At 41.6% G+C, this 14128-nt stretch overlaps 1 protein-coding gene across 1 annotated transcript; it reads right to left on the bottom strand.

Annotated features, from left to right (window-relative positions):
* Nucleotides 1–276: 276 nt before the first annotated feature.
* On the bottom strand, nt 277–2909 carry LOC129868481 (uncharacterized). The gene is made up of 6 exons (XM_055942498.1): nt 2696–2909; nt 2449–2547; nt 2119–2157; nt 1615–1757; nt 1355–1444; nt 277–1246 (listed from the first exon to the last, which is right to left on the bottom strand). The coding sequence occupies exons 1-6, from the start codon at nt 2841–2843 to the stop codon at nt 1106–1108; spliced, it is 660 nt and encodes a 219-aa protein (XP_055798473.1). The 5' UTR covers nt 2844–2909; the 3' UTR covers nt 277–1105.
* Nucleotides 2910–14128: the final 11219 nt, after the last annotated feature.

Here is a 14128-nt window from a genome sequence, read left to right as displayed (position 1 = left end):
TCCCAGTCTCCCTAAACACAGACACTCCCAGTCCTTCGTCCACCTTATACACATACAGTATGCCACCTCATGGCATCAGAGGCTTCTGAATCCTCACAGCATACACACAGTGTTGGTAAGGACTATGTAAGGGGGGTTGTAACGAACTGATACACAGCTATTTCTTCCCAAACCTAATAATACCACTATCTGAGTGGAATTTAATGTGATTAAGTATAAAATATAAAACAGTGATTATGGATGAAGTTGTACAATAGGAAAAACAAGAAGAGGAGATATAATTGAGACTGTTTAATGTTTCAGCTCAGGTCTTTCTGAAGACATTTCACGAATATACATTTTTATGTAAAGTGTGTTTGGCTAAACTAATTTGAGTAAATGTCTCAACATTTACAGTTATTTCTTCATACAATCTATTGTGGTTTGGACTCAAATAAAAGTACATTTTTGATGAGAATATATATAAAGTGTTGGGCACCCGAGTGGCGCAGTGGTCTAAGGCACTGCATCTGAGTGCAAGAGGTGTCACTGTAGTCCGTGGTTTATAACCAGGCTGCATCACATCCAGCCATGATTGGGAGTCCCATGGGGCGGCGCACAATTAGCCTAGCATCATCCGGGTTTGGCTGGGGTAGGCTGACGTCATTGTAAATAAGAATGTGTTCTTAACTGACTTGCCTAGCTAAATTTACTATTCTTTTTTTAAACAGATGTTTCAGCTACATTTTGTCGTGCTTCAGTCATCATTTGAATGATGATGAGAAGCCTAGCAAGCTTATGGTTTTATCTACAGGTCAGTGACTTCTTCTGCAGGTAAAGAAAATGTGTGCATGTTTCATTAATGTTCTGCTGTGAACAAAATGTTCTTTGCAGACCTTATTGAATCTTTACAATTACATAGCACCCTCTTGTGTTCACTGACACAAGCGGTTGCCCTGAAATGCAGGATAGAATCAAAGCATATAACTACCAAAATTAAGCAAGACATTTTGCTCATTAAAACAAGGACATTGTTCAAGGAATTAAAAAACGATTCATATTGTGATAAAAAGTGAAAAAATTCAAGGAAAAGCTGCTTTCCTTCCTGAGTGGAATACATTGGATCTTATTGATTTCCAGAGACATGCGGTGGAGAGGCCTTCCTCTCACACACCCACCCCTGGCTCTTCATGTGGTCTGGGCTCATTGAGGGCTGGGTGGGATCCCCAGTCAAGAGGGCACAATCAGCATCATTTTCAGAATCATCCTGAGGAGGACCAAACAAAGGTTAAAATGAACTTATTACAAAACATTTTCTTAATGAAGTACTGTACATAATAGAAAAAGGATTATGAGAGATTGGATTATTCTGAACCTCTGTGGCACCATCTGCAGATCCCTCGGTCGTATCCCTCAGCTTAAGGACCCAAAGCTGCTGTCCTCTGGCCCTGGCCAACAACCAAACCTATGTATTCAAACTCACTCGTTTAATCTTTATGCATTTTACACCTTTAGCTCAGTATAAATATTTTTGAACTGAAAATGTATGACCGGACACTGAAAGTTAATTGTATTCTATATAGTTACACTGCAAGTGTATACTATTCCACAGACAGAGTATACATGCTGACATACCGTGTTCTGTGGCTGCAATGTGGTCAGCGTAGCGTTGTTCTGCTGACAGAAGCTATTAGCAGTTAAGCAATCCCCCACACTCTGCCAGAAGAGATAGAACCCATTGTGATGGAGATGCCACGCTTCTTCATTCTGTCTGAAATCTGAACATAAGCATACTAGTATTGGCAGTTAGGGTTCCTCCATGCTGTTGAAATATTCCACAGTGTGAAAGGTAACCACATCAAATATGGTGAATATATAATGTTAGTGTTGAATCCTAACTTCCAGTTAAATTCATTTTTTTTTACATCATGCATTAATGCCAATGAGAGACTAAGTGAAAATGTGACTTGGAAGTTGGGATTTGCCGGTAATGAAATAGAACACAGTACTTTCTAATTAAACAACTAAAACTACAGCAAGACATTCCACATGTTGTGTTTCATCTTGATCTACTAAATAGAGGTAATTTGTGTGATTTAATTAACTTATACAGTACAGTAGCCATATGAAGTCACCCACCTCCATTTTTAGATGACAATGCCCCGGTGAAATGGGAATCTAGCAAAAAATAATAAGAAAGCTGCTCTTTTAATAAAAATATATATTTAATCCTGAGACGACTAATAGGTTGAACAGGTTTGGGTCTTGCATAGTTTTAACCAACCAATAGTATTTAGGTTTCAGAGTATGAACTACAAGAGTAGAACACTTGGTTAGGAACAGTGGTTGGTGACAGACATAGCTGTCTTTTACACCCAAACCCCGGCTATACTTAATTTTTAGAACCTCACATAATAATCATCACAACAATCAAATATTCAGTAGTGCATTGTTGATTCAATTACTTACAGTGAACTCCAACAATTACCAGAATGATAATCAGTAAAAGTGCATTGAAGAGGAGTAGAGGGAACACAAACTTTTTCCATTGCATCCTGTTATGTGGCTCTGAAATGCAGAAGTGACTAAATTAGATTAATACTGTCTTGTCAATAATACTTATTATCAGTCATGTAGGCCTACATATTTAGTCATTTAAAGTCACAACTGACCGATTTAATTTGAGTGTAGTAGAAAATATGAACAAAATACTCACTTGCCTGTCTCTGTATTGACGTTATGTTTGGAGACCGAAGAGACTGGTAGATGTTCTCTGTTCTAGGTGTCCCTGCACCTGGGGTCTGTAACCCTGTGGCATCCCCATAATCATTCATTGGAATGCTGCATCTTTCAGCCAGCTCCATTGAGTCCCAATCTAAGTTAAATACCTAACTGACAGAGAAAGCAGAAGCATGAATTTTCTTTCAACATTCGGCACCACAACCACAAAACTGAGTCATTTTTTCCTCTCTGCTCTTGCAATCTTGTGACAAAAGCAAAGTTGCCATGTCCGCGATTTTTCTGCGAATTGGTCTACTTTGAAAACGATGTCGCAGATGAAAATGTACTTGTGGCGTGTTTTTTGCCTACTTCTCAATTTCACCGCGGCCGCCATGCCATTTCTCTTATATTGTATATATATCAGGCAGTGAGCATGCTGTTAATGGGTGAGGGAGTGAGTAGGTGGGTAAGTGAGTGAGTGACTGGTGGGGAGGGCCGGAGGGGTGTGTTTATTAATATGTTCATAAAACATATTAATGCCCTAGAACTGATATAACAGCGACAAAGAATTTGAAAAGGACTTTAGGCGCACTAGAGCTCTTTAGGTAAATTCGCTCAGAGGTGGTTTAAAGTAAAGGGTTTTACTCATGAACAGTTCTAGGGTCTGGAGCGCTGCGCGTGTGGAAATTGGAAATGAAAGTTATGGAACTGCCTAGCATGCTTCTGTTATGGGGAAAAAGTCCACAATGAAAATTACATTAAATGTGGAGAATGATAGGCTACATTTTTCTCAGTTGGCCATCAAATAGACTATTCATTTATATGCCATTGTAGGCTACTGTAACCTCCTGTTTGATACAATAAATATGTTGAAATGAAGATATCACTGGAGTCATCGCAAATCAGTTTGTGCCAGTTGTGTAGCGTACCTGAAGCTGGCAAACATATTTAATAAACCGCATATAACTCTATTGTTGTAGCCTTGTGTTATTATGCAATTATTAATGGCCATGTTTAGTTAATTCAATTCAAATCAAATTGTATTTGTCTCATATCCCCGAATACAACAGGTGTAGTAGACCTTACAGTGAAATACTTACTTACAAGCCCTTAACCAACAATGCTTTAAGAAGTTTAAATAAAAAATAAAAATCATGTGTTAACTAAAATTTTTAAAATTAAAGTAACAAATAATTAAACAGCAGCAGTAAAAAAGCAAGTGAGGCTATACACAGGGGGTACCGGTGCAGAGTCAATGTGCGGGGCCACCGGTTAGTCAAGGTAATTGAGGTTATATGTACATGTAGGTAGAGTTAAAGTGACTATGCATAGATTATAAACAGAGAGAGCAGCAGCAGCGTAAAAGAGGGGTCTGGGTAGCCGTTTGATGAGCTGTTCAGGAGTCTTATGGTTTGGGGGTAGAAGCTGTTAAGAAGCCTTTTTGACCTAGACTTGGCGCTCCGGTACCGCTTGCCGTGCGGTAGCAGAGAGAACAGTCTACGAGGGATGGCTGGAGTCTCTGACAATTTTCAGGGCCTTCCTCTGACACCGCCTGGTATAGAGGAACTGGATGGCAGGAAGCTTGGCCCCAGTGATGTACTGCGCCAATTATCAATTAAAATTATCAATTGAGATCATGGTCACAGCTCTATCGCAAATGTATCATTCTCTGCATTTAATGTCAGTTTCATCGTGGACATTTCCCTGAAATTATATGTTGTCAGAGGCTATCAGAGGCTATAGGCTACCTGCATCTAGCTCAGCAAACCATGGCAAAGTTGAATTACAATTATATACTCAAGTTTTTGTCAGTAGGTGTGTCTATTGAAATAAAAAGTCAATCTCGCAAATAGGCCATTTATAACGGTTGGTAGTCTTAACATCTGACACATAATAACACATAAAGTCACAGTTGCCAGAAAATAGGCTAACATTCTTTAAGAAAGTTTGTCTAGTGTTTCTTGCACAGACATTTCGAGATCCTCCATCCAACTTTCATCACTCAAACTCTCCTGTCGGATGTATATGTACAGTGCATTTAGAAATTATTCAGACCCTTAGATGTTTTCCACATTTTGTTACTTTACAGCCTTATTCTAAAATGGATTAAATAACAAAAATATCTGAATACTTTCCCGAAGGCACTATATAGGGTCACTCATGTACTCCTCATCATATCAGACGACACACCTCTGCAGCCCCCACCCCACCCCCATCTAGGCCCCAAGGAGATGAGGGGATGTGGGGGGTAGCATGAGGTACTGTGGGGGTGGTGTTGGGTTAGCGTGGGGGGCTTTGGGGGTGATGGAGGGGGTCAGGGGTTCTTAGATAATCAGTGGTGTCTAATGACCCCTCCAGAGAGACTGCTTCTAATCCCCTACACCCTAGAGAGCTAAAGGGGTTGCCACACACACTCACACGCACAGACACACACACACACACGCTCACACGCACAGACACACACACACACACGCACAGACACACACACACACACACTCACACGCACAGACACACACACACACACTCACACGCACAGACACACACACACACACTCACACGCACAGACACACACACACACTCACACGCACAGACACACACACACACTCACACGCACACACACACACAGACACACACACATTCACACGCACAGACACACACACACTCACAAACACACGCACAGACACACACAGACACACAAACACATGCACAGACACACACACACACACACACACACACACACACACACACACACACACACACACACACACACACACACACACACAAACACATGCACAGACACACACACACACACACACACACAAATACACAGCGTCTCCTCCCCACACACATCTGTGGATGAGGTCCTTTTTGCAGTATGGAGCCAAGCTGCCGCCTAATCACCTCAACCACATATTGTGTGTGTGTGTGCGTGTGTGATTATCATTTTGCTGGGTCTGTTCACACATCAGACCAACACTTCCAGTTATGCCAACACCACACACATGCATTTTCAAAGACAACCATAAGGCAACACAGGCATGTGGGTGTGATCACTGCCCCACCGTAACATAATGTGATAAACACAGTAGCCCAGTGGTGGTGAGAGAGGCTGAGATGGAGAAAGGGCTTGTGATAAGGAATGAGGCTATAGAATAATAGGAAAGAGTGCTGAGGGACAAGACAATAGAGGGAAGGTAGTATGGCTGAAGAGAGACAAGACTTATAATTTTTTTAAACTAGGTAAGTCAGTTAAGAACAAATTCTTATTTACAATGACAGCCTACCTTCCGGCCAAACCCGGAAGACACTGGGCCAATTGTGCACCGCCCTACGGGACTCCCAATCAGTTGTGATACAGCCTGGATTTGAACCAGGGTGTCTGTAGTGATGTGCCTAGCACTGAGATGCAGTGCCTTATACCACTGCACCACTCAGGAGCCCCCAAACAATAGGGGATAGAGGGAGGGTAGTGTGGCTGAAGAGAGACAAGACAATAGAGGGTGGAGGGAGGGTAGTGTGGCTGAAGAGAGACAAGACAATAGAGGACTGAGGGAGGGCTGAAGAGAGACAAGACAATAGGGGACTGAGGGAGGGCTGAAGAGAGACAAGACAATAGGGGACTGAGGGAGGGCTGAAGAGAGACAAGACAATAGAGGATTGAGGGAGGGCTGAAGAGAGACAAGACAATAGGGGATAGAGGAAGGGTAGTGTGGCTGAAGAGAGACAAGGGAGTAGAGTTGGAGGGCTAGAAGGGGTGGAGTGGGTGGAGGAGTAGAGTTGGAGGGATGGAGAAGTAGAGTTGGAGGGATGGAGGGGGTGGAGGGGTAGATGGGTAGAGGCGGAAAGGTATAGGGGGTGGAGGGATGGAGGGCTAGGCTGTGGTGGTGACATTGTGACTGTCTGTCCCCAGAGAGATTTCTCTGAGGCTATGGGTTTGAATGGGCTCCTTCCAATGGGTAAGCTAATTGGTCATCTAAGAGCCACACATAGCACACACACACACACACATAGCACACACACACACACACATAGCATACACACACACACACACACACACACACACACACACACACACACACACACACACACACACACACACACACACACACACACACACACACACACACACACACACACACACACACACACACAGAGTACAGACACGTATCTAGTTGAGTGTATGTTAGGCTATGGGGTCCATTTTGCATGAAATAAATGGTTAGCTCCTGCCCATGACTTACTGCTTTTACTACAGTATAGATTTGAATCAGCGTGAGTGCTGTTGTAATATGAAGACAAATGATGAATACTAAAGAGGACCTAATGAGGAAGACTTCACCCGCTCTCTTATTTAATGGACATTTTAAAGGATCATGTTTACAAGCAATGCTTTACAAGAAATTCCATAAAAGGCTTGAGAACCAAACAAAGCAAGTATGAAAAAGCAGATTTCCTCCTTAAGTTTTCCATTTTCATGTTGCAGTTTTATGTTGTCATGAGGTATTTTTGCATTTTGTCCAGGGTTGCCAGGTTAAGCAGAAGTTTCTAGAACAATGACCCCTCAAAACCCTCCCACAAGCCCAATAACAAGCACAAAAACAGAAACACCTTATTTACATTAGTATTCAGACCCTTTGCTATGAGACACAAAATTGAGTGCAGGTGCATCCTGTTTCCATTGATCATCCTTGAGATGTTTCTTAAACTTGATTGGAGTCCACCTGTGGTAAATTCAATTGATTGGACATGATTTGGAAAGGCACACACCAGTCTATATAAGGTCCGACAGCAAAAACCAAGCCATGAGTTCGAAGGAATTGTCCGTAGAGCTCAGAGACAGGATTGTGTCGAGGCACAGATCTGGGGAAGGATACCAAAACATTTCTGCAGCATTGAAGGTCCCCAAGAACACAGTGGCCTCCATCATTCTTAAATGGAAGAAGTTTGGAACCAAGATTGAACTCTTTTACCTGAATGCCAAGCGTCATGTCTGGAGGAAACCTGTTGCCATCCCTACGGTGAAGCATGGTGGTGGCAGCATCATGATGTGGGGATGTTTTTCAGCGGCAGGGACTGGGAGACTAGTCAGGATCGAGGCAAAGATGATTGATCCTTGATCCTTGATGAAACCTGCTCTAGAGCGCTCAGGACCTCAGACTGGGGCGAAGGTTCATCTTCCAGCAGGACAACAACCCTAGGAAATACAGCCAAGACAAGGCTTTGGGACAAGTCTCAATGTCCTTGAGTGGCCCAGTCAGAGCCCGGACTTGAACCCGATCGAACATCTCTGGAGAGACCTGAAAATAGCTGTGCAGCAACGCTCCCCATCGAACCTGACAGAGCATGAGAAGATCTGCAGAGAAGAATGGGAGAAACTCCCCAAAAACAGGTGTGTCAAGCTTGTAGCGTCATACCCAAGAAAACTTGAGGCTGTAATCGCTGCCAAAGGTACTTTAACAAAGTACTGAGTACTTAAGTGTCTGGATACTTATGTAAATGTGATATTTCCCTTTTTTTAATATAAAGTAGCAAACATTTCTACAAAACAGTTTTTGCTTTATCTTTATGGGGTATTGTGTGTAGATTGATGGGGGGGATTATTTAATCAATTTTTGAATAAGGCTGTAACCTAACAAAATGTGGGAAAAGTCAAGGGGTCTGAATACTTGCTGAAGGCACTGTAGCTATATCCTGTAGAAGGGGTCTGGAGGGCTTTGAAGAGATTATTTGGATGAGCAGTCCTCCATGATGAGCATGGAAGGTGGCAGTCAAAGTAGCAACTTCAAGAGGTAGTTTGAAGGGGTTTGGAGGTGCATGGGGTTTTCAGGAAGACACTTGATTTCCCATCAGCCAAATCAGAAATCAGTCCCTAATTAGAAGGCAGATTAAAATAGGTAGATTGCAGCCCTTGAGGACTGGACCTGTGCACACCTGCCTGCTCCCATTGACCTGGTTCAAGATATATTGTCATCTTTCCAACATCCTCTCACCATACAGTCCTCCCTGCACCAGTCCCCTTTCCCCACCAGATGGCAGACAGTGACTGATGATGTATATAAACCCTGGATTGAAGCAACGATATAGAGCAACAGTAATGGTGCATTTTTATAAGCGCAAGCCTATGGGGAAATTAATGTCATTTTTGTAAGGGTTTTTGGATAAACGCTGAAAATAAGGTCTGTGGTAAACAGGCTTAGAAGATCTTATACGTTTAGTTCTATAAGATAATGTTCATCAGCTAATGTCAATTTTTGTGAATTTTGAATCCTTTATGTTACCAAAAAAGTACATAAAGCACATAAAAGCTTCATAATTCATAAAGATCTTGTTAATTGATTGATATTATCTCATAGAACAACACGTATAAGATCTCACAAGCTTGTACATTTTTTTTATATATATTTTTTACAATAGAGGAGTACCAAAATGGCTGCACGGTGGCTTCAATACAGCGCCCCCTGTCAGTCATCAAAGCTTTATACACATCATTGATAGACACACAGATACTGTGTTTGGCAAAGGGCCATGTTTATATTAGGGACAAGTTATTCTGCTAAATCTGCACCTGATGTTCTCCTTAATGAAGACAGAGGAAAAGCCCCGTAGAGAGCTGTGCTAGAGCCAAGTCTCAGGACAGAATGTCATAATAATAAGCAGTAATTAAGACATCAGTATGTACACACGACACACACACACAACAGACACACACACACACTGAGTTGTGAGAGAATAAATTGAACAAAGCCCTTTCCTCTGCCCTGATTTGGAAAACAAATCAAGTATGATAATAAATGCATCTGTCAACTCTAATGTATTTATGTATGGCGTGCGTTGTCAGATTGTCCATCACTATGACACAATATCATATTTTAAGGTGTTATTTTCAATTGAGTGTGATATGATTATATTTTTGCATGAATCAATCTAAGTAGACTATTGAACGAAGCAGTAGACCATTGAACTTAACAGTAGAATATTGAATGAAACAGTAGAATATTGAATGCAACTGTTCTGTTCAATATTACAGTATATACAGTATGAGCAAGAGTTGTTATGAAGGTGTGTGTGTGTTTGTGCTCTATGTCAGGCAGTGTTCATTAGGCTCAGAATAGAGTATAGGTTCATCGGTCCTGGGTCTTTCCTGTACTAATCACCCTGCTGCCATTAGGAAGTGTCCATTAGTCTGCTTTCTCTCCCCCCAACAAACCACTCCCTCTTCAGTACACCTCAGAGACACACAGTCTCTCTCTCTCTCTCTCTCTCTCTCTCTCTCTCTCTCTCTCTCTCTCTCTCTCTCTCTCTCTCTCTCTCTCTCTCTCTCTCTCTCGTCAAACTTTCCCTGTTCCTTTAGATCAGTTCCTGTGGTAGCTTTGCCAGAGAAATGAAAGGTCTGATGTTCAACAAACATGCAGTGTAAGTGGCGGTTCAGCACCACTGAAACGGACAGAGGCGTGATCGGAATTCCAAAGTTCAGCACCACCACTTCAGTACCAATTCTTCAGCTATAAATATGGCCTAGAGTTTTCCTGTTTAGGTCACATGGTCTGACAAAAACCCAGGGTCCAATTCATTAAGTGTTCCTGCACTGCATGTCAGTGAATGGAACCCAGCCCAATGCTGCAGTGCAGGGCCTTTATTTGCTGTAACAGTGCTTTGTTACTGTACAGCCAGCATGTTTTACATCAAACCCTCTACACCCGAACAGCCCTTTTCTCCACCCCTCTACCCTTCAACCCATCACTCCTCCAACCCCTCCACCACAACCCTGTTCCGCCGTAGAACGAGATTGAAGACAAGACATCACTTTTTCATCGGGAGGAGGGAGATCAAACTCTTGGCCTCTTCCTTCCCTGCGGTGGAATTCCCACACAGTGTCGGCTTGATGGGATACATTTTTCATAGGGCGCCATGTGCCGCTGTGTCACTCCTAGCTGCGGGGCATTGGAAAGTATTATATGAAGAAAAATATGAAATATTAAAGTCTCACTCCTCCGGGCGGAGAACACTAGGAGCCACTTGTATCATGGTCCCAAAATAAAGAAGAGCATAGAGAAGAGAGAAAGAAGGAGAGGGGGATCAGCAGAGCCACGGGAAGTAAGGGTGGTGAGGGTGCTGCAGCACCCCCTGAACATTTTTTGAAGAAAAAAATTGCAGCACCCCCACCCCCAAACTACTTCCTGTAGCTATGGGGATCAGGGGTAGAGTTCAGAGGACATAAATCAGGGGTCAGCGGATGGGGTGTGTGCAGAAGATAAAAACACACCCGGGACATATCCATATGACAGATTAGCCTGTATGGGAGCTGTCTCCTCTCCTCTCACACTTTACCATAACGATCTGTCTATCTGGGATATTACTGGTGCCTTAAGAATATACAGGTGTGTGTGTGTGTGTGTGTGTGTGTGTGTGTGTGTGTGTGTGTGTGTGTGTCTGTGTGTGTGTGTGTGTGTGTGCGTGCGTGCGTGCGTGTGTGTAGTGAAGAGAGCAAGCACACAGTCAATCTGTCTGTCACTGTCAATACACTGCGGTAGGATCAGAGCAGGTACCCAGCGCTATACCATATAGCCGTCAATCACAGGAGATCACAGATGCTGAGGGACTCTCAGTGATCCACCAATGACAGGCCATCAAACTGATGACAAGCATAACCCGACATAACCCCCTCTGGCATAAAAAATGTATGAAATTTAAATGATATATTGTACTGTTAAACACACGCACGCACACACACACGCACACACGTGCGCACGCACACACACATAAATTGCTAATGAATTCTACAAATCACTATACATATGCTTATTTTTACATAAGGTGACCAATACTGTGTAACAAATATGGATGAAACATTCGATTTTAGAGACTCATTCCCCTTAAATGCATTTTTATAATTACAGTAGTCTGTAAATATATCCTTTTGTAGGTTTATACTAATTCATAACTCACTTAAATGTTATTAAATATAACATTAAAAACATTTCCCCAAATGCATCTGTCACGACTTCTGCCGAAGTCGTTGCCTCTCCTTGTCCGGGCGGTGTTCGGCGGTCGACTTCACCGGTCTTCTAGCCATCATCGATCCATTTTTCATTTTCCATTGGTTTTGTCTTGTCTTCCCACACACCTGTTGTCAATCCCATTCATTACCTGTTGTGTATTTAACCCTCTGTTTCCCTTCATGTGTTTGTCAGAGATTGTTCGTTGTCAAGTGTTGTGTTGATTGTGTATAGGTGTGCGACGGGTCTTCGTACCCAGATTTGTTTTATATTTTTTCCGTGAGTGTTATGGAGCAGATTACTGGGACTTTAATTAAAGTACTCCATTCTACACTCTATTTGACTCTCCTGCGCCTGACTTCCTCTGCCACTTATACACGCCATTGTGACAGCATCAAACACTACAGAATGGAAGGAACAACCAATCTCATGAAGAAAATACTGTTTGAGTTGCAATCAAGCTAATATTTTAAATAGTATGTTTATTCTATGCAGTAAATAGTATGTTTATTCTATGCAGTAAATGGTATGTTTATTCTATGCAGTAAATAGTATGTTTATTCTATGCAGTAAATGGTATGTTTATTCTATGCAGTAAATAGTATGTTTATTCTATGCAGTAAATAGTATGTTTATTCTATGCAGTAAATAGTATGTTTATTCTATGCAGTAAATGGTATGTTTATTCTATGCAGTAAATAGTATGTTTATTCTATGCAGTAAATAGTATGTTTATTCTATGCAGTAAATGGTATGTTTATTCTATGCAGTAAATGGTATGTTTATTCTATGCAGTAAATAGTATGTTTATTCTATGCAGTAAATAGTATGTTTATTCTATGCAGTAAATGGTATGTTTATTCTATGCAGTAAATGGTATGTTTATTCTATGCAGTAAATAGTATGTTTATTCTATGCAGTAAATGGTATGTTTATTCTATGCAGTAAATGGTATGTTTATTCTATGCAGTAAATAGTATGTTTATTCTATGCAGTAAATAGTATGTTTATTCTATGCAGTAATAAGTGGCAGATGCTTTTGGTAAAGGATTAGTCAAATGAATGAGACATTCATGCTTCCTCTCAGTTTAATTTATTTGAATTCAAATTCTGCTTCCGGTGGGGAAGCAGAACACACACACACACACACACACACACACACACACACAGAAATTGCTATGGCCATATGATACAGAAACCGCCTACCGCTGAGAGTTGACACAAGATGGGGCTTGAACAGTGGGAGAACTAACAAGAGAGAACGAGAGAGAGAGAGTGAGAAGAGAGAATGAAATAGTTTCAGGGAAGGAGAGGGGTGATGGACTGTCATAATAATGCAGCAGCTGAAAATCAATCAATCAATCAATCAATCAAATTGGAAAATAAAGCCCTTTTTACGTCACCAACATTAGAGTTACCCGGCCTAGACCTCAAGGAGCAGGCTGAAGCAAAGAAAACTCTCTTGAAAGGAAAATAAATATTGAGAGCAATCAGACTCAAACGGATAAGATGGACAGGATAGGCTGTGTGTAGATCCAATGGAGGTAGAGGTCACAGGTGAGGAGGGATCAGCGGCATGACCAGGGGGACTTAGGACAGGCACATCAGGGTGTCGTCAGGCTGTAGTGTCTTCAGCAACTGCAGTAGGAACAAAGAGAGAGAAAGACAGGGTTAGTGGCAACATGCCGAAGACCACACATAAGACAAAGCAGGTTGAACCTCAGCACATAAACTATTGGAGCATAAATACTGGGAACAGCGGCGGTCAAGAGACATCATGGATATGTCCAATCAGGAAAGGAAAGGAGCCAATCAGGAAAGGATTAAGGTTAGGGTTATGGTTAAGGTTAGGGTTGAACCATTTTTATTTTATTTTTTTATTTAACCTTTATTTAACCAGGAAGGGCTCATTGAGATTTAAAATCTCTTTTTCAAGAGCGTCCTGGCCAAGATAGGCAGCACCAAGTCATTACAAAAATTACAGACAAACAACATGAAAAACTACAAGTAATCTAGTAAAAACCATTGAATTCACAAGAGTATAACAATATCAAAAACAGCAAATTAAAAACATTGACAGGTCAGGGAATCAGTCTCAAGATCATTCATCAGTGATTTAAAAATACCAATCGGGACAAGTTCTTCCAGTTTAAAAGTATTTTGTAAGGCGTTCCAAGACGATGGCGCAGAGTACATAAAAGCCCTTTTACCAAATTCAGTTCGGACATTTGGAACAGTTCGCAGGATAAAGTCCAGCGAATGAAGAGAGTACCCACCACATTTGTGAACCATAAAAATGCCCAAATAAAAAGGTAGTAAACCCAAAATGGCTTTAGAAATAAAAGTATACCAGTGACTGAGCCTACGAGTGACTAGAGAAGGCCAGCCAACCCTCGTATACAAACTTTTCCAGTTTTAAATAAATCTCAAAG

Source organism: Salvelinus fontinalis, chromosome 13 (genome assembly GCF_029448725.1).
Source record: "Salvelinus fontinalis isolate EN_2023a chromosome 13, ASM2944872v1, whole genome shotgun sequence".
Classification (NCBI taxonomy): Eukaryota; Metazoa; Chordata; class Actinopteri; order Salmoniformes; family Salmonidae; genus Salvelinus; species Salvelinus fontinalis.
This window is presented reverse-complemented; position numbering and strand designations above follow the sequence as displayed.

Bases quoted from the DNA above. Each gene is read 5' to 3' on its own strand.
- LOC129868481 (XM_055942498.1), bottom strand. From the start codon at position 2,843: ATGGAGCTGGCTGAAAGATGCAGCATTCCAATGAATGATTATGGGGAT. The intron at 2,548-2,695 runs GTGAGTATTTTG...TCTGCATTTCAG, and splicing joins GTCAATACAGAGACAGGCAA to AGCCACATAACAGGATGCAA. The intron at 1,247-1,354 runs GTTCAGAATAAT...GGTCCTCCTCAG, and splicing joins CTGCAGATGGTGCCACAGAG to GATGATTCTGAAAATGATGC.